Source organism: Catharus ustulatus, chromosome 3 (genome assembly GCF_009819885.2).
Source record: "Catharus ustulatus isolate bCatUst1 chromosome 3, bCatUst1.pri.v2, whole genome shotgun sequence".
NCBI classification, from domain to species: domain Eukaryota; kingdom Metazoa; phylum Chordata; class Aves; order Passeriformes; family Turdidae; genus Catharus; species Catharus ustulatus.
In genome coordinates this window covers 65,672,450-65,696,961 of record NC_046223.1, presented here as the reverse complement: position 1 = coordinate 65,696,961, position 24,512 = coordinate 65,672,450, and the positions used below count along the sequence as shown (strand labels likewise).

The 24,512-nt window shown below is 41.2% G+C and overlaps 2 protein-coding genes across 3 annotated transcripts in view; one reads left to right on the top strand and one right to left on the bottom strand.

Moving 5' to 3' along the window:
* The first annotated feature begins 2,987 nt into the window (after positions 1 to 2,987).
* Positions 2,988 to 18,007, top strand: HSF2 (heat shock transcription factor 2). 2 transcript variants are annotated; one of them, XM_033054023.1, is made up of 14 exons: positions 2,988 to 3,218; positions 6,487 to 6,595; positions 6,805 to 6,932; positions 8,298 to 8,422; positions 10,370 to 10,445; positions 11,586 to 11,647; positions 11,790 to 11,874; positions 12,677 to 12,846; positions 14,128 to 14,237; positions 14,328 to 14,403; positions 14,973 to 15,078; positions 15,989 to 16,048; positions 16,651 to 16,717; positions 17,082 to 18,007. In XM_033054023.1, exons 1-14 carry the CDS (start codon positions 3,057 to 3,059, stop codon positions 17,369 to 17,371), a joined length of 1,626 nt encoding a protein of 541 aa, XP_032909914.1. In that variant the 5' UTR covers positions 2,988 to 3,056; the 3' UTR covers positions 17,372 to 18,007. The 2 variants fall into 2 exon arrangements, with proteins under 2 accessions (XP_032909914.1, XP_032909913.1); XM_033054022.1 differs by having other exon boundaries at positions 14,128 to 14,403.
* A 1,021-nt stretch (positions 18,008 to 19,028) lies between these two features.
* SERINC1 (serine incorporator 1) overlaps positions 19,029 to 24,512 on the bottom strand; it is a 17,156-nt gene continuing 11,672 nt past the window's right edge. Inside the window, exons 6-10 of the mRNA XM_033054024.2 lie at positions 24,074 to 24,243; positions 23,882 to 23,972; positions 22,439 to 22,580; positions 22,099 to 22,329; positions 19,029 to 20,570 (exon numbers count right to left, since the gene is read on the bottom strand). Coding sequence (XP_032909915.1) covers positions 20,432 to 20,570; positions 22,099 to 22,329; positions 22,439 to 22,580; positions 23,882 to 23,972; positions 24,074 to 24,243 — 773 coding nt within the window. The 3' untranslated portion in view covers positions 19,029 to 20,431. The remainder of the gene's footprint in view (positions 20,571 to 22,098; positions 22,330 to 22,438; positions 22,581 to 23,881; positions 23,973 to 24,073; positions 24,244 to 24,512) is intronic.

Genomic DNA, 24,512 nt, shown 5'->3' with positions numbered 1-24,512 from the left:
GGGACTTTCAGGAACCCTTTCAGTTAGTCAAGCTGTGTAATAATTTTTTTTTAAGGTGTAAGGCTTGCCTCAAATTTGGCTATGAGGTGCTCTGCAGTTTTTGATCCAGGACAGCCTATTTGTGGCTGGCTGCCTGTCCTTGTTCCAGGGGTAATATTTGTGCATGCTCATTGTCTGATTTGTCTCTTGCTTTCATATGGATCAATACAGATTAGTCAATAAAGATAACCTTCAAATGCTGGCCTTTCAGGCAGGAGAATTAATGGTTGCAAAAGGAGGAGGGCATTGCCTTGAAATCTGTCACCCTGTCATTGTCTCTCCTATAGTTTTCAGTTTCTTATTTTGCATCGTGCTGTTTGTCTTAAGGAAAATCTGCAGACTGGTGTCCCTTGGGGAGTTGACTCAGGCTTTACTCAGGGCCTGTTGTAACTGGAATTCACACAGACTGCACTTCAGACTTATAAGAGCCAGACCAACAGCACAAGCAGGGCTGTTGCTCCCTATGCATATTCTATTGCAGGGGAAGAAAACAGGAAGTCAGAGAAGAAAGTCACGTTCCTTTCAGAAAAGTATTGTTACATGAGGGCTGTTTTGTGATCCCTACTTGAAAATATGCTGTGGAATAGAGTCCCCATCCCATACTGTTTGTCTTAAAGCACATCAAAACTGGACTATCAGCAGCCAAAGATCCTATAAGAGTATGGGAATGTTGTGGGACTGCCTGCTGCTCAAGCATGAGAGGAAGAGACCAGTGATGGATGTGATTTTTAGGCATATGGGATGTCAAAATAAACAGACAGTGATATGAACAGCTATCTAACTTCATTCTTTGGCCTTCTGCCTAGATTTGAGGTGCTGCTAACTATGCAACCTCTCCATGAAAGCTGTGGAAAAAAAGCACTGGAAATCAGATGTTTTCTGTTGGCAGTGCTCCCTTAGTCCCTGAGCACCAGGTCTGAGTTGGAACTCTGACATGTGGGGGGAACTATGGGCCCAAGGGAGGGGGAATGAGGCTCAGGAGGAACAGAGAATCTGTGGGGGCTTGAAGGGTTAGTTCAGGGATATGAAAAGAGACTCGAATTCCCAACAATTCCCAATACTCGAAGAGTTTTGAAGTGTTATGTTCTTCTGGAGAGGGGAGGGTGAGAACTGCATCGGGGAAGATTTAAATAGCTTGACCTGTCTCAGAGCTGATAATTACCAGATTTCTGCAAGCTAAGTGGAGGAAAATTTTACTGCAGTGTGGAAAAAGATTACAGCACTACTTAGGAAGACACTGTGAAGTCAAATAGCCTCAGATTAAAGACTGGTTAGTTTTGCAATGGCTGGGTTGTAAAATAGCGTAACCAAAAGCTTTATGAACAGGGACAAGCAATTACTTTGTGTTCAGACCTTGTAAGACAACAAAATAAAAACCTAAGAGAAGCTTTATTTGAGTTGTACATTGCTAACACTTCATGTTAAATATTAAATAATTAACTTCCGGTTCTTAAGCCTTAAGGCTTCAGAAGAATTTTTTTTTCCTAAACTGAGGTTTAAAAAGGTTAAAAGACTTCCCTCAGCTGTAAGACATTAGAAATCAGGCTACATGGCAGTCTTTTTCACCATGGTGATGTTCAGTCTACTAGAGAAATGAAAAAAGTTGTGTGGTTCCACTTTGTCTAAGACATCACTATAAGGGTTTACAAACCTTTTGGACTACTGTCCAACAATTCTGCAAATCAACTCCTATTTTCAAATGCAAGTTGTGAACAAGAAATGTAAGATGCAGAGCAATACTGTGTCCAGATTAAGTCACAACCATATTCTTATCTCTGCTTATCTAGCATTTTTTATCTAGATAAATGGAATCAGTGTTTGCTGCACATCTGTGTCAGGATAAAAAATTACTTGGAAAATTACTGTAAATTTGTGTTTAAATTCAAAAGGAATTCATTTAAGTTTTCTCATTCCAAATATTAACCCTGAAAAGCTGAGCCATAAAGTTAGCAACTGTGACTTCTCTCAGGAATGATCTAGTGAATGTCAGGCAAAGGGTTTGTTACAGGCTGTGATAGGCTGCTAATGCTGTGACGAAAGGAAAGCCGAGTGACAGACAGCTTGAAACAGAAATATTGAAGGTAATTTTCCTGCAGGCTACCCCACTTAAGGTTCTGTTATCTTCCCTGTGCCATTGTGCTTCATTTTCACTGCAAACTGAAGCAGCCCAAACTCACTGAGATTCCTGGAGACTTTGAGGAGAAATTTCAACAAAGATATAAGTAACACTACCAGTCGATGAAGGTTTGTTGTGAAAATACTAATTTTAATTCCATAGAACAACTTCTTAAAAACTATTTGCAGTTGATCCATGATTGTGTTTTGCAAAATAGTTGGTAGAGTATTAAAAAAACAGTAATTTTAGTGCCATTTCACCATTCATTAGGCTGTTTTCCTTGAGATACCCAGTTCCTTTTTGCAGTTTTAGTAGCTGATAGGTCTGTTGTCCAAGCTAAAGCTGACTTGCAGAGGGATCTGCTTAGGGCCTGCCAGAGATGCTTGTAGGAGAGTTAACCTGGATGTTCCTGTTGTTCATACGCCCTGTGTACCCATGTTTAGGAGCTGACTAGCTACTCTTCACCTTTCTCCCAGACAGCTCGGAAACCCCAGGCCGGGCTAAGCCCTCAGAAGGCCCGCTCGGGGCACTCGCCAGCCTCCCCTCCCCTGGGAGCTGCAGCGGGGGCGCTCGCCCTCAGCCGCCCGCCTCCCTCAGCCGAGCCCCCGCCCCTCGCCACGCGCCGCTGTCCCGCCGGGAACGTGCGCCCGCGCCACGCGGCCCCGCCCCCCGCCGCGAGGCGCGCCCCTATTGGCCCGTCCCTCCCCGTGCCGGCGCTGTTGTGACACGTGAGGGCGGCGCACGTGGGGACGTTATGTAAGGCGCAGGGGGAAGGGGCGGCGCCGGCACGCGCGCGTGCGGCGGGGCCGCCGCGCATGCGGGGTGGGGGCGAGGGGCGGGGCGGGCCCGGTCTGGTTGTGCTCCCTCCCCGGACAGAGGCCCCGGAGGCTCCCGAACGACAATGAAGCAGCAACAGCAGCAGCAGCAGCCGTCGCCGCCACCCCCGCAGCCTCCGCAGCAGCCGTCGCCTCCCTTCGCCAGCCCGGGGGTCCCGGCCTTCCTCAGCAAGCTGTGGGCTCTGCTGGGCGAGACCCCCAGCAACCAGCTCATCACCTGGAGCCAGGTCGGCCGCCCCCACCCCTTCCCCGCCCGCGTGTGGCGGAGCCCCCGCCATCACCCTGCGCTTCGCTCCGGCGGGCATCGGGGCCTGCGGGGTCCGTGAGCCTCGGCGTGCGCGTGGGGGGACCGAAAATCAGGGCAAGGCCACATGGCTTGGCTGGGCTCGGACTGGGCTGGGCTGGGCTGGGCTGCTCGGGAGAGCCCGGCTCGCCTCGGCCCTCAGCCTCTCCCTTGTTTGAACCGTGGGGCTGGGAGTGCGGTGCCCGCCCTGGAGGCGCGTCCCCAGGCACCCCTGCGGAGGGGGGGGGTGTCTGTCGGGCGGCTCTGACTGAGCGGGCTCGGGCGTCCCTGGGGGCTGGGAAGAGGCCTGGCAGCCGGCAGATTCTGCCGTGTGCTTGGGGAGCCAGCGTGGGGCTGCGGGGGGATTTCCCAGCGCGGGGTGATGGGTGCCACAGGAACGGGACTCGCCCCGGTGTGCCGGGGCTGCGGGAGGGCTCCCGAGGATGGGGAGAGCGGCGTGCTCAGGCCCGCTGTTGTTTCCTGTGTGCTGCCCGCGGGGCCGGATCCCGCAGGGGCGGTGGGGAGCGGCCACGTGGGGGATGGCCGGAGACTTCCCGGGTGTCCACCTGCTGGGGTGGCGGGAAGGGGATGGGCCACGCGGGAAGTCGCATTGGGCACCAGTCTTCTTACTGTGCAACAATGAGCATCATTGACAGTTGTGCTAAAAGCTAAGCACATATTTTAATAATAGCTACTTCATTTTTTTCCCTATATGCTGTTTTCAATAAAATCTTGTTCTCAAATCGTATCAATATTTTTAAGTGGTATTAAGTTAGACTCAACTGAGAGCTCACTATTTTTAATGCTTTAGAAATAATGAAATGTCTTAAAAGATTTTAACTGAAAATGGTTTACCAGTACCTTCAGCCAAAACTTCCCAAAGAGGGAAACCGGATGCCTCAGTAGATGCTCAGCAGCATTTCTTTCTTTTTTTATCGTTTTGTTTTGCTTAGAATTTTTTTGTTATGTTTTTGGGGTTTGTTTGGATTTTTTTTTAATTTTTTTTTTAAGAGAGATACTTAAGGCTGTATGAAGATTGATGTTGTCTACATTAAAAAATACTGCTTTTGTTGCATTATGCTTTTAATGGAGAATTTCCAAATCCATTGCTTATGTTTATCTTAAGTAAACGCACCAATATCTCTTAGGTATCCTGTGTTATTTTTTTTTTAATTATTAGTAAAAATAATTGTTTGAGACTCTGCAAGGCTGTTTCTAGAGGGGAAGATCCACCCATCACAGTTGATATTATTAGCAACCAGAAGTTCTTGTGTGGGGGAGGTATTGGGATTACTTGTGATGTGGATGAGTACCAAATTAAGTACTTGGAAGACTACTGTATGCTGTAGTCATTGGTACTTGGAGTTGACAGTCGCATGTAGCTGTGTAGTGAAGCTTGCAGGCCTTAATGTCAGCTTTGCTGTAAATGACTGTCAGAGCAACAAGAGCTCGTGGATGTGTTTCCCAGATTTTCATGTGCTAGGCCTGGACAATATCAAAGTGATAATAAAGTGAGCACCACTTGGGAGTTGTCTGTTGGTGTCACAGGTCACTGTAGTGTAGTTTGGTTCAACACCTTCACTTTATGAATTGCACACACAGCATTGGCTAAAATAGTCTGTTCTTGCCATTTCTTTTGCTTCCCCTTTTTCTTCCACTGATTGATTCTCAGCAGGAGGTAGGCAGGAATTACCGGGAGTTTTCATCTGCCTATCTTCTCGGTGTTAAGCACCTAAGTCATCCAGTGGAGAGCCATTTGTAGCATCCTGTTTCTGATGCTCCCTGCTGATTTGCAGGAACGAGCTGTTGTGGTTTAACCCCTGCTGGTACCTAACTACAACTCAGCCACTTGCTCACTTCCCCACACCCTGGGACAGAAAGTAAAACTCGTGAATTGAGATAACCATTTAAAATTAAAATGAAGTAAAGTATATGAAAAAAGAAATAAAAGAGAAAGAAAGCACAAGAAAAACAAGTTATTCCCAATACAGTTGCTAACCACCTGCGAGCCAGTACCCAGCCCATCTGAAAACAGCAGCTGGCCCTCCTGCTGGATGACTCCCCCAGTTTATATATTGGGCATGATGTTCTTTGGTATGGAGTATCCCTTTGCCCAGTTTGGGTCAGCTGTCCTGGCCATGCACCCTCCCAACTTCTTGTGCACCTGCTTGCTGGCAGCACTTGGGAAGCTGAAAAGACCTTGACTTAGGGTAAGCACTACTCAGCAGCAACTAAAGCATCAACTTATTATCAACATTATTCTCTCACTGAATCCAAAACTCAGCTGTCTATCAGCTACTAAAAGAAAAATTCTATCCTAGCTGAAACGAGGACTCCCACCTTTGGACAAGAGCCTTTGTATGGTGTTGCAGTTGGTTCTTTAAGCTTCTTGGGATCATAGAACTGCTGGCATTTGAGGATAAGAAAAGTAACTCAAACTAAAAAGGCCTCTTAAGAAGATGCAGGAAAAGTGTAGACATTTGTTGAAGATAAGACTTTTTATTAACTACAGGGTGAGAGTATTGTGGATGTGTAGACAAAACCTAAACCATTTTGAAGTAGGTAATTTGCATTCTGCCAATTACTTGCCCTGTAGTTCAAATGGAGTGCAGTCATTGAAGAACAAAGAGCTGATCCTTCTATTTTAGTTAAAGCCTGTGGATTAAGTAAAAGATCAGTCTTCCCTCACAATTTGCATTCCAGAAGGGGAATCTTGCTTTAGGTGGCTACCTTTTTTGTGACTCTAAAACCCAGTGGACATCCTCACCTCTTTGACAGCTCCATCTGCTCTACAAGTTCTATCAAACCAATCATGCTTTTATAATGAAAACCAGATGGGACTGTCAGCTGATTGTGGGTATTTTTTCCTTGCTCAGGTTCTTTGTTAAGATTCCTTACCAGGGCTTCAAAACAACATTCAAAATTGATGTACTGTAGTGAAACTGTGATAATTGCTGATATTATCTTGATAAAGCAGTGTGTAACAGTAGAGATGTTCCCCTTCAAATACAGGTAATGATGTAAATTGATAGTACTCAGTTGCTTTGCGACTGCAAGGTTTGTACGCTTTTGTTTTGGAAAATTGTAGGCAAGCAGATCAGTCATGTACTGCATGCACAAAGGAAACATTCCAATCTGGTGATTAATTCTGAAAGCCTTGTGTGTTTTCTGCTATAGTTTTTAAGTAGCTTAATGTGTCTCTTTCATTTTAGAATGGAAAGAGTTTCTTGGTGTTGGATGAACAGAGATTCGCAAAAGAGATTCTTCCCAAGTACTTCAAGCATAACAACATGGCAAGCTTTGTCAGACAGTTAAACATGTGTAAGTTCCTGGATTTTTGCATTCTAGCACAGTTCTAAATCCTCTGCATAAAAGTTAAGTTATAATTGCCTTTGAGCAGTGGCCTCATGTTCTCTGCAGCTAGGATACTGGCTTATCCTCAAAGTTGGTAACAGGATAGTTGAGACAGCATACTTTTGAATTTCTTAATGTGAGTTTTGAGGTTTTTCTTTTCTTTTGTTTTTTTAAAGATGGCTTCCGTAAAGTTGTCCATGTTGATTCTGGAATTGTCAAACTGGAGCGAGATGGTCCAGTAGAGTTTCGGCATGCATATTTTAGGCAGGGACGGGAGGACTTGCTGGAACATATTAAAAGGAAGGTTAGTGAAAATTCAGTGTGTGGAAAACTTGTACTGTTATGTATTGATGAATAGCTAAGTTCATGTCAAGTTTAACTGCAAGATTGTGAGTGCAAATAAGCTCACAGTTTATGGAAACAAACTGCCCTGCTTTCATTTTTATCTTGAGCTTGTTTAAAGACATTTTGGGGGATTTGATAAGGTTTTTGTATCTGCTTTGCTGTCATTATAGTAAAGTTTCACTGGTGGCAAAAAAGCACCATTTATGTAATATGACAATTTACAAATGAGTATTAGAAGTGCAGAGCATGCTTTGACTTTACCATCAGCAATGTAAGAAACTGCTTATTTATATAGCTTGTTTCAGAAGCATCTGTAAGCGTTAGACGTTAGACCCAAGAGAATGGGGCAAACCTATAAACACGTTTGTTAGGCTTCTGAAATGTGCTGTGCTGTTATTGAGTCAAGTGGATATAGATAGCAAATAGAAATATGGCAAATTAAACTGGATGTCATGGTTAACCCCAGCCAGCAGCTCGGTCCCACACAGCTGCTTGCTCACTCCTTCCATGTCAGGATGTGGGAGTGAATTGAGAGAATAAAAGTGAGAAGACTCATGGGTTGAGATAAAGGCAGTTTTTTAAGTAAAGCGAAAGCTACACATGCAAGCAAGCCAAGTGAGGAATTCATTTACCACTCCCCATGGGCAGGCAGCTGTTCAGCTATCCCCAGGAAAGCAGGGCCCCATCACATGTAATGGTGACTTGGGAAGACAAATGGCATCATTCTGAACATCCCCCTACTTCCTTCTTTTTTCCCCAATTTTATACGCTAAGCATGACACCATGTGAATGCTCCTTTGGTCAGGTGGGGATAACTGTTCCAGCTGTGTGAGTGCCCTCTCAATTTTTTGTGCAGCCCCAGCCAGCTGGTTGGTGGAGTGAGGTGAGATGCAGAAAAGCCCTTGACTCCATGTGTAAGCACTGCTCAGCAGTAACTAAAATGTCTCTACTGCCAGCATTGCAGCACAACTGCACAAGTCCAAAACACAGCCCTGTACTTGCTACTATGAAGAAAATTACCCCACGCCAACCAAAACCAGCACAGAGTGATGTAGTTGTTATCACCAGGTTTTTGTGATGCAGTTATGATGAAGTAGAGCACTTGGGAAAATGCCTCAAGAGTCAGAGTGTACACAAATGTTTGTAATAATTAAAGCTAATGTAGTGACAGCTGTGTTGCTGCTTTTTGGGGGTTTTGGATACTTGGTTTATTAACTGCATATTTTGTCAACATTAGTAAGAAAAACCATTTGATCACCAAAAAAGAGTAATAGTTAAGCCTGAGTTAAAAGAAGTGTTGTTTCTGGATTCTAACCTTATAAAGGTTTCTTCTTCGAGACCTGAAGAAAACAAGATACGTCAGGAAGATCTCTCTAAAATAATATGCAGTGCTCAAAAGGTGCAAATTAAACAAACAACTATTGAATCTCAGTTGTCTCTTTTGAAGAGGTAAGTTGCTTCATCAGTATCTGATCCTTAATGCTGAGTAATTGTGTTACTAAATACTAGACTAATTCTAGGTGTCTCCTGATTTCTGGTTACCTAATTTTCATTACTGCTTTAGGAAAATAAACTTCAACAGAAAAATTGCTTTAAAATTGAATTTTCTGATATTATAAAAAGTAATAGGTAATGTTGACATTTGCTGAACTGTCTAGTAGTAAACAATTAAATAACACCTTTAATGTACCATGTACATGTAGATACTGAGTCTGAATATTTAAATCAGCTCTTAGTGTAGAATATGCTGGTTTTTGTCTTCAAGTTTGAAATAGTTACTGTATTTGGTTTGAGGCAGTGTTTGGTTTGCGCAGTTTACATATAATACTTTAGTAGGACAATTAATGTCTTTGCTCATTGTTGTTATATTCCTATTGTTTTTGTCCTCATTTCCCCACTATTTGACATTGTGGAAGAGTTAATACCTATGAAAATGTGTTTAGAAATCTAATTAAGAAATTAATTAGTTACCTCATTGACAGAGAAACAGAATTGAAAATCCAAAAGTAAATAGAGTTTTTTTAGAATTTCATTACTGCCTTCTTAGAAATTATGATTTATTCTCAACAGTAAGAGAGATGTGTGTCACAAATTACTTAATCCTTTAGAATATGTAGAGCATACGGTCATGCACTGTTAGTCACATTACCTCCATAGAAACTCTATTAGAATTTCTATTTCTTCTTCTAGTAGAACGTCTCCTAACAGTGTGCCTTTGTGGCAGAGGTCACCAATTAGTTCAGGTTTTAAGAAGTAAATGCTCTAATTTCTAGACTTCAGTTCCAGTCACTCGAGTGGTAGAATATTCAGAGGCAAACTTCTTTTGCTGAGGCATAGTCTTCGTTAGAATCTGACCAGTCTAGAGTGAAAATCATATTTGCCCTTTTGAAATCCTAGACAAATTTGGATTGAAAGGAACCTCAGAAGGCCATCAGGTCCAAACTGCTGCCCAGAGCAGGGTTAGCTTTGATTGAAAAGACAGCCAGTTGCTAACAAGTTCACAGTTTGTAGAGATGAGGGCATAGTGATTAGTCTGTGACATCCATTATGTCATCCCATCAGTTTAAAGTAATTGAGGTGGAAACTGGAGCTAAATCAGAAGACCTTGTCCTACAAAACATGTTGATAAAGCTAGTGAAAAAGTTGAGAAAGTTCAGAATCCCTGACTTCTCCTGTTATTTATGTGATGGAACTGTACTCTTAAATTGTATGTTGGACATAGGAGCAGTTTGAGGAGTGAGTAGTACCCTGCATCACACTGCTTATGAGCTACTGTTTGTGAAATTTTAAGTTTAGTTTAAGGTTTCCTAAAAACCTAGACAGCAGTGCAGTTTGCTTCTTTGTGTTAAAAATTAAACTACAAAAGACAGGAGGGTGGTATGTTGTCTGCCCATATTCATTGAAGCTTTTGATACTCACTATCTGCCTCTTAATACAGCATACACTGTTGGAAACAACAAGGCTCGTGGTTACAATAGGGCAGTTTTTACACTGTCTCAGTAAATGGAGTCCTGTGAGTAGTGGAAGGACCAAGGTTTCTAAAATGGCAGTGTTTCATGAAAACTGCTACCTCTGACATGCTCCTATTATTTTTTATCACCTCACATGCCTGTTTATTGGATGATAGTCGATTTTTAAATGGTGAATGTATGGGTAATGATTATTGCCAAATTTGGGAATTTTTTTTTCCTTTAAAGCAGATGGAAATTCTCTGCAGTCTATTTGTTTTGTTTGGGTCTCTGTTTCATAGTTACTTTCCAAGGCTGCTTGCTGCCCGTGTGACACCAACCACCAATCTAGAAACACATTTCAAAGAGTTTTAATGGAGCTAACTGACCTTTAATAAAAACTAATAACTAGTTTTAGTGTGACTTTTAAATCATCATTTTTAAACAGAGAGAATGAATCCCTTTGGAGGGAAGTGTCAGAACTGAGAGCAAAACACTTACAACAGCAGCAAGTTATTCGAAAGGTAAGGCTTCATTCAAGTGTCATGTGGGCTTGAGTGAGTGCTTTTGAAGCAGGGATTTGCCATGTGCCTTGCTTTGCCCTCACTCAGCTTTTTATAATGTCAAATCTCTCTTTAATAAAATAAAACAGTAAGGTGGTATGTGATGAACAAACCCTAGTGATACAAACATTCAGGGTATTTTATTGCATAAGCAGAAAATAAAGCCAAAGTCTTGTAAATATTTTCAAAGAAAGAGGCTCAAGAACATTTTACATCAGTCATTAAGTTATCCTTAATATGGGTCCTTCCATTTTTTATTACCTTGGGAATCAGATGGGTAATTCTCTGTGTTAAATGATTTCATGAGAAGCTTTCTCACTGCAAGAATTACAAGATTCTGTGTTGGAAGTTCACTGCTGCCCCACTTAACTGACCCACTGACTATATGTTCCTTTTTACCAGAGGAATAGATAATTGAGTGGAACCTAATGATAATATGTTAACGTAGGTTATTCAACAGATTTATGATCTACCAAAGCTAATATAAATGTATAGAGTTTATAGGTCTATTTTTTTAACATGTCAGAAGGGGCATCACTGCAAGTAGCTTTGTAGCAGAGACTTACTGAATTTTTTTCCTAGTTTCTTCAAGCCAGATGCATACATTAAAGCCTTAGATTTATACCATAAGAGGAAGGAAGGCTAACATTTCAAAAGGAAAGACAACTGATGAATACTGTTAATTGTACATGTCATTTTTTTCTGAATCTATCAAAAATGCCCTTCACCAGAACCAGTATTTACAGATACAGTATACATGTATGTGGTCCACATCCCTATAAACCTTTTGTCATTGCTAATCAGAATTCTTTTAATTGTTTAAGTTGCTGCATGTCTTTCTGTGTCTTGTATGATGTCATGTAAAAACCAGCTCTTACCACCTGCTATGTGAAAAGTCTTTCTTTAACAATTGAGTAACTATTTAGATATCAGCACTGTTTTTTACCTGAACAGCTCTGTATGAAAGTTGTTATACAAAGGAAGTGTTTTGCTGTTTATGTATAGATTTTATTATTGCGTTGTTTGCTATAAGATGCCTTGGTACTCAAGAGAAACAATTGAAAAGTCGAGCAACTAATAGTAGTGTTCTCTCCCTTACAGATTGTACAATTCATTGTTACCTTGGTGCAGAATAACCAACTAGTGAGCCTAAAACGCAAGAGGTAAATAAAAACTTTCTGAAAATTGAAAAACTTCTGAAATTGAAAACTTTCTGTCCACTTGATAAACTGACAGGCCTTGTTGACCTGATTACCAAAGAGGTGGGTTTAACATGGCCTTCTTCCTTTACTCTTTCTGATGTAGGCCTCTACTTCTGAACACAAATGGACCTACAAAGTCAAATGTATTTCAGAAAATTGTGAAAGAACCAGCTGACAGTAGCCACCATGTAAGTTTTCTATTATGGGTACTCTCTGTTATGATGGAGTGCAGGTGGGCAGATAGATCAAATTCATTGTTGTATGTATTCATTGTTGTACTATAATGCAGCTGTGTACTGAGAGATGTCAGCTTGTAGAAGTGATAGGCTGTGTTTCTTCCTTTCGGAAGCTAAATGTGTTGATAATCACCATTCACTTTCCAACATAAGCACATATAAATTGGTTACCTGTGTATTAAATACAGCTTGATATGATCCTGCTGAAAGCAGTTTGCTTTTAAGAATGCTGCTGTTAGAAATAGCACATATAATGTTGCGTTGTTATCTCTGGGAATGTGGCATTCCTGGCCCCATACAGGGACAAGGGTCCAGTGTGTTGCTCTGCAAGGCAGCATCCAACCCAGAAAAATCATGTCATGTTCCTGTTACATTTGAATGAGTCACCCCCCTGAAAGTTGTCTTCTGCTGTGCTGTAGTAGGGCACTAGAATTAGCAGCTTTATAACAAAACACAGCAGTCACTGTTTTAATATTTTTGGTTCTATTATCTGACATTGCTAGTATAATTTTATTTCTACACCTGTAGTATTTACCAGATTGTTTCCTGTAGCTGTTATTCTCCAGCTTGTTTATTTACTTGTATGGCTTTTTTTATTAAACATAGATCTGTACAAACAGTTTATAATCTCCAAGGTGTAGGAAAGCTCTTAGACTTCATTAGCTGTGAAGCATTGCAAGATACAGTGATAACTGTCAAAATGCTGGACCTTATTGTCCCTCTGTGCTCTGACTCTTTTTAAAATAATTCTCAGGTACCTCTCAACAGAAATGAAGGCTTAAAACAAAGGGAGCAGATTTCAGATGACATTGTTATTTATGATGTCACTGAGGATGTGGGTGAGGAAGAACATCCCATGGCTGATGAAGAAAATCTTCCTGTTACTCCAGAAACAAGTGAAGATACCACTTCAGATTCTTCCAAGTAAGAAGTCTCAAGAAGTGTGTGTTGATAAATGGCTTTCAGTGTTGTATAATATGCACTAATTCAGATGTCTTAAATAATGTTTTTAGTGAAGTGGTTAGAATTATTCAACACTCTTGCACAACCAGAATTCACACTAGCTTTTGATTTAGTGACCTCTGGATTTGTTCCAAGGTAGTTAATTGGCTGTTGGAGTTTTAATATCAGGAGGATAGATGGAAACTGATGAAAGCAATCTGTATTATTGCATAATAGTTAAATATACTAAAGCCAGAGTAACAGAAGTCTTCTCACTTTTTGGTTATCTGTGCAGACAGTAATGACTTCCCTTGTTTTTGTGGAGAATAATTTACATGTGTTTGTCAGGTTTTGATGTGGTCTTTGCATTAAACCAGTTAATTTCAGGGTTCTGGGTTTTTTATAGTCCCAGTTGTTTTTTGTGATTATGTTCCTTCCTGTCTGTACTCCAGTACTACAGAAGTTTATGTTTATTTCATCTTTCAGCTACAAGGAAGTTGAAACTTGCTCGAGGGATTTAGATGGAACTTTTTTCTTGAGTTGCGTTGGATTGATAGGGCCTGTATTATGCCTCAATGAGAAAAAACTTGCAATGTGTAGCTTATACTTGAATTGGCACCATTGTTCTCTGCTGATGCCTGGGAATGCATTCTCTGATAGAAAAACTTCATGCGAAAAAGGCTGTGATAGAGAGGCAACATAACTAACAGCTTCTGAAGAGTTAAGAACCAGAATAGGGATTAAAGCAAATTAGTTGAGGCTTGCCCTTGATTTTCAGGTTTCATTCCTGGCATGCATAATAAGGTTAACTACAAACCTGTAGACTGGGATGCTTTGTTATGGGTGCTCCAGAGTTGATGCTGTTCAACAGGAAATGTGCAAAATATATACTGTCTGTCTCGTTTGATGACCTTATATGATTAGGTTCACTTTGTACATGCTTCACATTTATATGCAAGCTTGTAGTTGCTCTAATGACAAAAGCATCAGTGTTCCTATAGCTCTTCAGCAGTTGGTTATTGTGGTCTAGCACAACACTGTCTGCTAACTGAGCTGCACTAATTGTATTGATCATTACAGAACCTTATAAATAGAGAACCAAAATAGATATTTTGAGCATCTTGCAGTGTTTAGTGTTAAACAGCAGTAGAAAAGTTTATTTCTGGATAGTAGCTTGACTAAAGTGAGAGGTTACTAAACCTGTGGAATAATACCAGTATAAATGTGTATTAAATACTGTAATTAATTTATTTTACATTACAGCTGTAGCTGCTACCATTCTCCTGATATTGTAATTGTGGAAGATGATAATGAAGATGAATATGCCCCTGTAATTCAAGGGGATAAAAGCACTGAATCAGTTGCTGTCCAAGGTAATGATCCAGTCAGCCCTGTCAGTGACAGCACAAGCCCACTCATGTCAAGTGCTGTACAGCTGAATAACCAGTCAACTTTAACTGCAGAAGACCCAGTCTCTGTGATGGATTCCATACTCAATGAAAATGGAGTAATTTCACAGAATATAAATCTTCTTGGAAAGTGAGTAGTCTGGTCTTTTGTTTTTTCAAGTATTAGAACTGATTATTTGACTTAAATGAAAAGAAGTGATTAGCAGTTTCTACTGAGAACTTTAAACTTACAGGCCACTGTTATTCCAGCCAGTTTCTGAAGATCCTTCTATTTTAAGTATTTTAAGATGCAGCCTCTGGTTTTCACTGTTGAGTGAGTTGAGATGTTTAATCTGGCAGTGTAATGTTGTGGAGATTGTTTAAACTGTCAGGATTTATTTTTGTCACTCCTGCAGGTGGATTAGATCCATTACGGCTATGTGGATGCAAGCATTGCATCTCTGCTAATGTCATGTAATAGTGTTACGTGATTCCTGTGATACGTATTCCAGAGCACCTGTCTGCTGATTTGGGTTCTCCTCTAAAGAGGCTAAAAGTCTTCATTTTTTTTCCAGAGGTCATTTCTTGTGAAAGATTTAATTCATTCTACTTCTGGTGAAAATTTTTAGATGCATGTAGTGTACATCTGTGTAAAGCTTACTTAAGCATTTTTCTTACTTTATTAAGGGATGTAGCAATAAAATACTGTTTGCCTTCTAGAGTTGAACTTCTGGATTATCTGGACAGTATCGACTGCAGTTTAGAGGACTTCCAGGCTATGTTGTCAGGACGACAGTTCAGCATAGATCCAGATCTCCTGGTTGATGTAATTTTGACTTAATTTTAAGTATTTTCATAATAGGCTATAGAAAACATTTGTATGTATTGTTGCTGTTTAATATGGATTTAAATCACACAAACTATCTTTTTTTCCTTCCCTTTACAAAGCAAAGTTATAAATATTTATGAGTATATGGTTTACATCTTAAAGCTATACCACTGCTCAAGTGAATGCTTAAGTTTCTTACTGAACAATGGCTTTCTTAATGAAATAATGCTTGTATTTATTGTGAACTTAGATGTCAAGTTTATTAATACTCTTACTTTGAAATAACCCAGCACATCATCTGTGGTCTTCTCAATTAAGTGGGTTTAAAAAGAATCTTCCTCCCTGTAGCAAGGCCATGTTGTTGGCTGGTGGCAAGGTGTTGTCTGCCATGACTCACGTGTCCCCTCTCTGAGGTGCTGCTCTCCCTCTATTTGTTCCTTAACCCTCACCAGTGCATGAGGTTACTGCGTCCTGGTGACATGTGGCTGTTGAACCTGCTGGAGTGCCTGTTGGCCCCCCTCCCACTTCACTGAGATCCCTCTTAAAAGCAGCTCTCTCTCCACTTACTGATGACTCCTTCCAGCTTGCAACTTAAGTTCATCCACAGTGTAGACAGAATTATCCATGCAGCAATGCCAGAAGAAATTGGTGTTTTAAGACTGCAGCAAATAGTGTTAGATGCCATACAGTTGTTTCTTTTGTGAACGGGGTTCATGCAATTCCAAACCATTGTGCTCCAAAGCTAGATTTTCTTTGTAAAAGCTGTAATTACCTGTAAATAGACTCCAGTCCTCATAGAGGGTAGAATAAGTACTGGGATTATTCTCACACATGCAGAAGCAATGGTCTTGTGTTCTTAATAGCAACACTGAGATACCTAAAACTTGATGTCTTTTGTCTTATTCAGCTTTTTACAAGTTCTGTGCAGATGAATCCCACAGATCATGATCATATCACTAATACCAAAGTAAGTCTTAAATCCACTGCTCAACATACACAGTAGTGAGAGATGCAAAATTCACTCATCTTTTGCTGTTTTCTTTACTGGAATCATGGCACTTTGTGCTCTGGCTTTTAAGACTTGCATGAGAATAGGAAGACTGCAGCTGAATTCATCCTGTTGGGTTTTAAACGGCAAGGGAAAAGCACCCTAATTAATTAGTATAAGTCCTTTAAAACTTGTATTATTTACCTCTACATTGTACCAGTCCCTTGACTTTTGTATCCCTTGAGATATTTTTACTTGCAAACATGGTATGCACTTCTATCAGAATGGTTTCATCTACGTTGTCTGGTGGGAAAAGAAACACAATAATAAGCAGTGGAGCAAAGATGTAGCACTTTAAATTTGTCCTGTTCATTTAAAGCATTGCTTTGGTTCTTGCTTTGTAGCCTGTGTTTCCATTTCATGTTTTCTCAGCCAAGGTGTGTTAGCATGGGTAATACTGATTATGCCACTGCATCTTATCACGAATAAAAATACTTTTTTTGTAGTAGTTGGTCAGCTATTTCCAATAGCATTAGAACAGGCTTTAACCATGTATTTTAAGAGTTTGCTTTTGTTCCCAGACGGAAACAAAGGGAAAAGAAACTAACAAGAATAATGCTGGTCCAGCGGCTTCACAGGAAACACAAGGTACTAAGCCCAGATCTGGTTAGTTGTACTGATCTGTTGAAACACTTCAACAGTTGAACATCTCAATTTGCTCCTTATCTGTTTTTATGTTATGGTGATAAATAACCAAAACACAATATTTAGTATATTTATTTTTAGATTTTTGTCTCTGCACTAGATGCAGAGAGACTGATGTTTTGCAGGTGAATCTGCACAAGTAATGTTACACATGAACATAATAATTCTTTAAAAGCACAAGCACCTATCTTTTTTATTTATTTTTTAATGAATTATTCTTTAAGTACTGTGGGTTGGATTTTGTTTTTTCCTTCTGCATGTAGAAAGGCACATGAATTGATATTCTGGGCATTTTTTTCCCCCGTAGATAAGCAGCTGATACACTACACTGCGTTTCCACTCCTTGCATTCCTCGATGGGAACCCAGGCTCTGCTGTTGAGAGTGGGAGCTTCACAGGTGAAGCTCCTTCCACTGTTGAAAAATCCCTAGAAGGGGACGAGCTCCTGGAGAGCAGCCTGGATCCCCAGCCCACCCAGAGCAAGCTGGTGCGTCTGGAGCCGCTGACAGAGGCAGAGGCGAGCGAAGCCACGCTGTTCTACCTGTGCGAACTTGCCCCAGCACCCATGGACACAGATATGTCCTTCTTGGATAACTGATGTGAGGGAGGCTCTGTATATAGTCATGAAGATGAACTATTTATTTAGAATGTTTGGTATGAGAGTTTTTTGTAAATCACTGTTTTATGTAACCAGATGTGGAATCTGAAGTACCTTTCCTATCTTATACAAGCAGTTGTTTAGCTTTGGAGTTAGACAAGCCACCAGGCACAGCTGGCACTGCTGAGCCAAGCTGCTGCTGCACTGCTGTGAACACTTGGTGTTGCACACATCGCTCGTACCGCGGGTAACCAACACTTGTCAATAGTGAGCTTTGGTTTATGGTTTCTTATACTTGTCTTACATATGATGACATAAACTAGTAGTGTATGGTTAGGGAACATGGACTTTCTGTATTTTGGGGTTTTTATTTTTTACATTTTGTTTAACACACAAGGCTTTTTTGGGGTGGGGGACCAGGACCTGATGTAGGCTTTTTTTTTCCCTGCTTCAGCTGGGAACAAAGTGCCTGTACCTTGCTCAATCTTGGTTCTGCCTTACTTTCACTTCAGTGGAAGTGCTCACACAGCACAAACTGGGGAAAAGTTCTTGACAGTTGCCAGGCCCCATGACTGCATGAGTACTTTTAAGTTGGACCATCTATGCTGACAAAATAAATGTTACTTTAGTGTGATACTTGGCAGGAGTTTGTCTCTTATTCTGTGTGGCAGGTGGTTATGGATTTAAACAGCCTGTTTTCCTGTCATAGTAGCTGTGCAAGGTCTGCTGTGCATCATTTCTGAAAAACAGTTTTGTTATCTCCAGCCTGAAGAGTTTATTGATAAGCCTCCAGAAAGAGTGTCTAATGCAGCAAGCTCTTTCAGTAGTAACACACAAAAGGGTGTTCTCTCTTTGATTTCATACTGAGAGTGGGGCAGAACCCCATCACTTTCCTTCCAGTGGAGGAGCCCTACCCTCCTCCAAGCTGAGTGTCCTCTACTACACATGGACGCCACAGGTGCTGCAGTGAGTTTGTGTACTTATGCTACAGAGCTAGACGGGTTTCTGCCCCACTAAGTGAATGGGAAGCTGACACACTTTCAACCAAATCATTGCACCTTGAGCTCCTAATTTTAATATAAACAGTAAGTCAAACTGTAACTGACAATAAAGTCTGAGAACCTCCAGAGCACAAATGTTCAGCAAAGAGAGGAACTGGTTTTCAGTAACTTCATACATGCAACACAAAAACTACACCCCTGAACTCTGGCAGTGGATCTAAAAGTTTTTTTCCAAAGGAATAACTAACTGGTCACGTGTACAAGGAGCTGAATCCATAAACAGAGCAGTCTGCTCATCTTCTGAATTCAGCAACTTGTTCTTTGTTACAGGATCTGCTCTAGTATTACCCAAATTTAAACAGGTGCAATCCAATGAGGTGGCAGCAGTTGATGAAGCAGGAACGCAGTTACAGGTGCAAGGCATGTCTTTGTTTGCTGGGACATGACTGCCAAAGACAGAACTTCACCCAGGGGGTTACATGTGATCTCCCAAAAGAGCCGGGCATTCACAGGTGCACTCTGCAGTGCTGTTAGCTCTCCTCAGAACCAGACAGTGCTACAAAGCATCCTCAGAAGAGGGGAGGAGAAGGTTACACAAACCCTTGCAATAGCCACATCTGGCAGCAGCATGAGACATCAAAAGTCACGGGACCATCTTCATCCAAATTTATTTATTAATAAGGTAACAACATATTCCAAATTATTACAAGCGTTTACTAATCTTTCCATTACTGTCTCAAGTTTGACTTGACATGTCAGACTTGCAGTATACATCAGTGTTCAGGTGCAGAATTAAAAGCTTAGAGAATAGCAGCAGGAAGTCACAGTTACAAAACACCACAGAAAGATGAGCATGACATCTGCTGCAGGCTCCAGGGTCACTCCCAGTCAGGCTGCTCTAGGCTCAAGTTGTAGCAAGTAACAAATTATGCAGCTTATGTACTTCAGTTACAAAGCAGCAAGCACAAAAGCATTTTAAGATTTTGTAACTGCACAGGAACTATGCCTAGATTTAGACTTTCTAGGCTCAAGTTCATCTCTGGCGATGGACAACAAGCAAAATACCTAATACAGTAAAAGATTCCGAGATTCAGAGCCCCAAATATTTTAAGAAACCCTTCAGTTGAAGCCTCAGTAAATGCAAACCTTCTCCTTTAGTTATTGTAATTTCAGTGCTCCTTTTTCTTCACTTTTTTTTTTTAAATCACAATACTCAATTCCTCCAAATTTCACCACACCTTTCACCACTCGGCTCCTTGCAAACTCCATGATTGTAGCTTAGCCAAGAAGAAAGTGGCACACAAAACAGCAATAAATTACAGCACGGCTATGCCATTTAAACTACTTTAAAAAACAATAATAGTATGTAGATGCACATTGTAAACAGGTGCCTTAAAAACATGCATCTGAGCATCCTGATACCAGGATAATTCTCCCCTGGGTGCCTGTCCTCCTGTGTGCAATGGGATGCACTGGACTGGCTCCTCTGCAGCTCCAGGTGCAAGTTTCCCCCTCACATCTGTGCTGAAGGTACTGCCGCCCTCAGCATGGAAAAGGTTAGGCTGTTAGTGCCAAAGTGCTGCAAGATGTCCAGTAAACCCCAATGTGCTCCACTTTGAGTCTAACAACACTTACTCAAGGCTTACTTTGGAATCAAGGCAACAGGGATCATCAAAGGCAGCCTGTCCTTTACTTCCAAAGCCTGACGTAGCACTGTTTAGTTACCCTAATGAACACTTGCACTCTTTTTCCTATAACTATTTAACACAATTGAGGGGAAAAAAACATACTTCCGTAAGTTCTTGATCTTACATCTCATGCTCCCAAAACACTCAAACTAGGAATAATCCTATGAAAACCACCGTTATGTGAGCTCAGCTAGAAAAAGTCATTTAATGAAATGACAAGACATGATTCAAGGTAATCATGCAGGATAAAGCAGGGAACACTACCTCGACAGCACACACACACATGTATTTACACCCGCACTATTACCCGGAATACTGTTTGTTTCAGGGACACGCGGCGCTAACACAGCCTCCCTCCAGAGCTGCACAGCTCAGTCAAAGTCGCGGTTGGTAAGAACCAGCGGAGCCACCAGAGTCCACACATACAGCACGATGCCAATCCAGCTGGAAGAGATCTTCACCCACACAGACGGCCACTTGCTGGTCATTGTCTCGTAAGAAGAATCCGGACTGTGAACCAAGGAAAAGGATAATTTGCAATTTTTTTTCAATACAACATACTTGTGTTTCAAGCCACCCTTAAACACTGTTTTCACAGATCATTTTCAACTCGCACCTCAAAGGACCCTTCTTCCTGGAAGTTCACAGCTGTCTGTACAAGAACAGACTGCTGTGAAGTCTATGTACAAGAACTACTCATAAGTTGGTGTCACAGGAAGTGGAAAAACAACAGCAGCACAAAAAATAATCAGTATAAGAAGCTGCCAAGAAGCAGAAGTAAATACAAGGAATCTAACAAATCTGCAAAAAGACAGTAAATAGATAGCACTCAGAGATACAAAGAAAGTGTTTTGCCTTGCCAAAGAACACCACCTAGAAAAATTAATCATCCTGATGTCATATTGACCCAAGCAGGGCCACAAATCAAATCCACAGCATGACTGTTAAGAGTTATTTCTGACAGAAGTACCCTTTAGTGCTGCTTTTTCAATACAAATTGTTCTTTGCCAAATAACTAGAGATCTTAATTTGTATTTTTTTAATTCTGAAGAACATCTTATCAAGCCGTTAGCAACAGTTCACACACAGGAGGAGTGTTAATTTTGAGGACTTTTTTCAAGAAACAGACAACATCATTTCCTTCCACCAAGCCCTGTCACAGAATGGCTGTGGTTGGAAGAGACCGCTGAGGTTCTCTACTCCAGCTCCACTGTTCCAGTGGGGACACCTAAATCCAGCTATCCCAGACGGCTTTGGAGTACATCTCCAAGAATGGAAACTCTACCACTTTCCCTGGCAACCTGTGCCAGTGCTCAGCCACCCCAGCAATGGAGAAGTGTCTCCTGATGTTCAGAGGGAACTGCCTGTGTCTCAGTTTGTGCCCTTTGCCTCTGGCCGTGTCACTGAGCACCACTGAGAAGTCCTGGTTCCATCCTCTTTGCACACCTGCTTCAGGTGCTTACACACATTGGCGAGACACCCCTTGGGCCTTCTCTTCTCCAAGCTGAACAGTTCCAGCTCTCTCAGCTTCTCATATTACTGATGCTCCAGTCCCTTCATCATTTCTTTGTGGCCCTTTGCTGGCCTCTCTCCAGTATGTCCATGTCTCTCTCATACTGGGAAGCCCCAGAACTGGAGGAGTCACTAGTGCTGAGAAGATGGGAAGAAACACCTTGCCCTTGACCTGTTGATATAACATGTCCTTTTTCTAGCTCTCTGTATCAGACATAGGCCTAATGCTTATTAATTTTTAATTGTTATATAATTTAAGACTTTATCCTGTTCACTTCAGCAGGATGTGTCTCAGCAGTTCAGTGAATGAAAACAATCATCCTAGATAATATGACAGGTGCTAGTGAACAAGGCTGGCTACAGTTTTCCAATACTGTTCTCTAACTGTAACTCAAATAGTAACTTCCCTTGAGAAGGCCCACTCAAGATCTACATTCCAGCGCACGCAACTTGTGCCTCCTTGTCCAGCAAGAGATGGCATCTTGTATGCTCATTATCAGCACAACAACCAATCAAATGTAAATACCTGTACCAGTTGGTAAGTGTCATCATGATATACAGTGATGCCAGGAAAAGCATGAAGTGGAAGAAGGAGTAACTATAAGTAACTCCATCCCTCTCGTTATCTATAGCTCGATGAACATCATCTCCATCATCAAGGGAGCCATCACTCCTGGGCATTCCATCCTCTATCAGTGTTGATTCATCACTGGTCAGCATCAGCTTGTTAACTTGGCTGTTGTTGGATGTCCGGATGCTGGATTTGACAGAAAAGGATATGGTACAGTTACCCAAATAAATACAATTTAGTATCCAACAGTAAGAAGTTATAAAAATTAATGTATTTTTTTTTAAAGGAATCTTACCTTGAATAGAGAACACACAGCAAAAACAAAACCAGTCCTACAATTCCTTGTGCATCCCACCACTGCACTACCTGACCTTGGGTTGGAATGGTGGTGCTGTTGTAACCAATGATGCTCAGCAGACTGGGATTACAGCGCCTGTCTGTAAGGGAAATTGCATTAGAACTCAACATAAAACAAGAACAGGACAAATATTTAATAGCACATTTCCATGCTAAATGCACAGAAATAGAAAGGAACTTTGTGACTGTGACAGTCTTGAAGTAAAATTTGAATCTAATTTTAGCCTACTGAATCTCTCTAGACCAGGGTAATGACATTATATGGTACATCAATCTGTCTCTTCAAGCAGATAAAAGGATTCTGAACTCATGTAAGATATGCATCAACTGCTTTACTATTCCATCTCACATAATTAGATGCCACAAACAAAAATTTCTGCATAATGAACTTCAGAAATTCTACTGCTAGAAAATGAGTTTGACAAACATATTCTATAGATGGGGTACTCAAGTCACCCCAGAATTGGAAAACAATGCCAGTAAGTCAGTTTTTTATTATGAGTGGTTCCCAACCCACAGCATCCACAAGTAACACTGATGGAATAGATCAAAGTAGTAGACAATCTTATTTTCCTATAATCACTGCCTGAATTAGATGACTCATGCATCCCATGACACAGAAGCACAGAAGGTTGTCCATAACCTTAGACAGAAGGGTCAGAGACCCAATTAAAACCACTAAAATCAATATCTGGTGATTAATTTTAATCACGGAATATCTGCACTTATTTATTTTTTTGAGATATTCAACTGTTTCTAGACACAATAGACACTGACAACATTTATTAATACTTGTTATAAATCCTCAGTTTGAAAAAAAATATAATCAGAAGCATCTTGGTCACCTAAGAAACATAAAACCTGGTAGAGAGATGAAACTCCTAGACCCCCAGAGGAGCTGCAGTGATCTGCAAAACCTAAGCTTTAGAATACTGCAGTTCTGCCAGTAAAGAGCAGAAATTCTTACATGCCATATAAGCAGGGGAAATAGACATTAGCCTAGTATGCTGGTTACAGAGGGGGCGGAGCTCAGAGATGTGTGGGCAAGGCCAGGTTGATATTTTATACTTCCCACATCATCTGGTAGTGTGGCTTCAGGGGGAGGAAAAGTTGAGCACATCTGGAAGAAGTGCCACTCTGCTTCCCTCTCCCCCTCTCAAGAGAGCTTGCCTGGACCAGCCATGCATGACCCTGCCCTCCCTCACTGCTGCTCATCCCTCCCTATCCCTCAGGAGAGCAAGCTCCTGCCAGCACACACAGCTGAGCCCTAACACACACACATTCTATTACCCTGTTCTAATGCTGCCCTGCAGAAGAGGTGAAAGTACAATCTACTGCTGAACTGGTTATCCAAAAAGCTCTACATTGCCACTACACTTACCTGGCTCATTGGTCATAGCTGACCAAGTCAAATACATTGTGTAAATTGTGATGACCGAAGACTGCAGCAAACCAGATCTTGGCTGAGATTCCTACACAAAGGAGTCACAAAACCGGGAAGTTAGGCAATCAAAAGTTGCAGGCATGATTATATTGCGATAACACACAGGAGGCAACAAAATTAAAATTGTACCTGAATCCTTGGCAGAATTGACATTACAGAAGCACCAATGCACAGGAGCATATTAACACTGATGAATGTCTTATTTTCAGAACAACCTTCTGGATGAGTGTAATAAACATAAAACAAGACAATAGCTACTAGAGACAGCAGATAGTTGACAGCTGTAGCAGAGAGCAGAGCTGTGAAGAAACAAAACCATAGTTAAACTGGTTAATAACAGAGACTACTAAGACTGAAATAACACTTCATGATTATCAAGTGGGGGATACAATATACAATGAGAGTTCTGGGCACTGAAACGTAAAACAAGTTCTCAAATAGCCTGTGAAGTATTAAAAAGAAACAATACATAGGAATCCTGAAGCCATGCTTGATTCTCCAGTGCTCTAACAGCAACCAGAAAGAGCAAGGAGAATAAAGGAACACAGTTGTACTGCACTTTGGCTAA

What these genes read in the sequence shown, in the direction of transcription:
- HSF2 (XM_033054022.1), top strand. Translation starts at nt 3,057, where the DNA reads ATGAAGCAGCAACAGCAGCAGCAGCAGCCGTCGCCGCCACCCCCGCAG. An exon ending in AGCAGCAAGTTATTCGAAAG is followed by an intron (nt 10,446 to 11,585) that starts GTAAGGCTTCAT and finishes TCTCCCTTACAG; the next exon opens with ATTGTACAATTCATTGTTAC. An exon ending in ATCCAGATCTCCTGGTTGAT is followed by an intron (nt 15,079 to 15,988) that starts GTAATTTTGACT and finishes TGTCTTATTCAG; the next exon opens with CTTTTTACAAGTTCTGTGCA.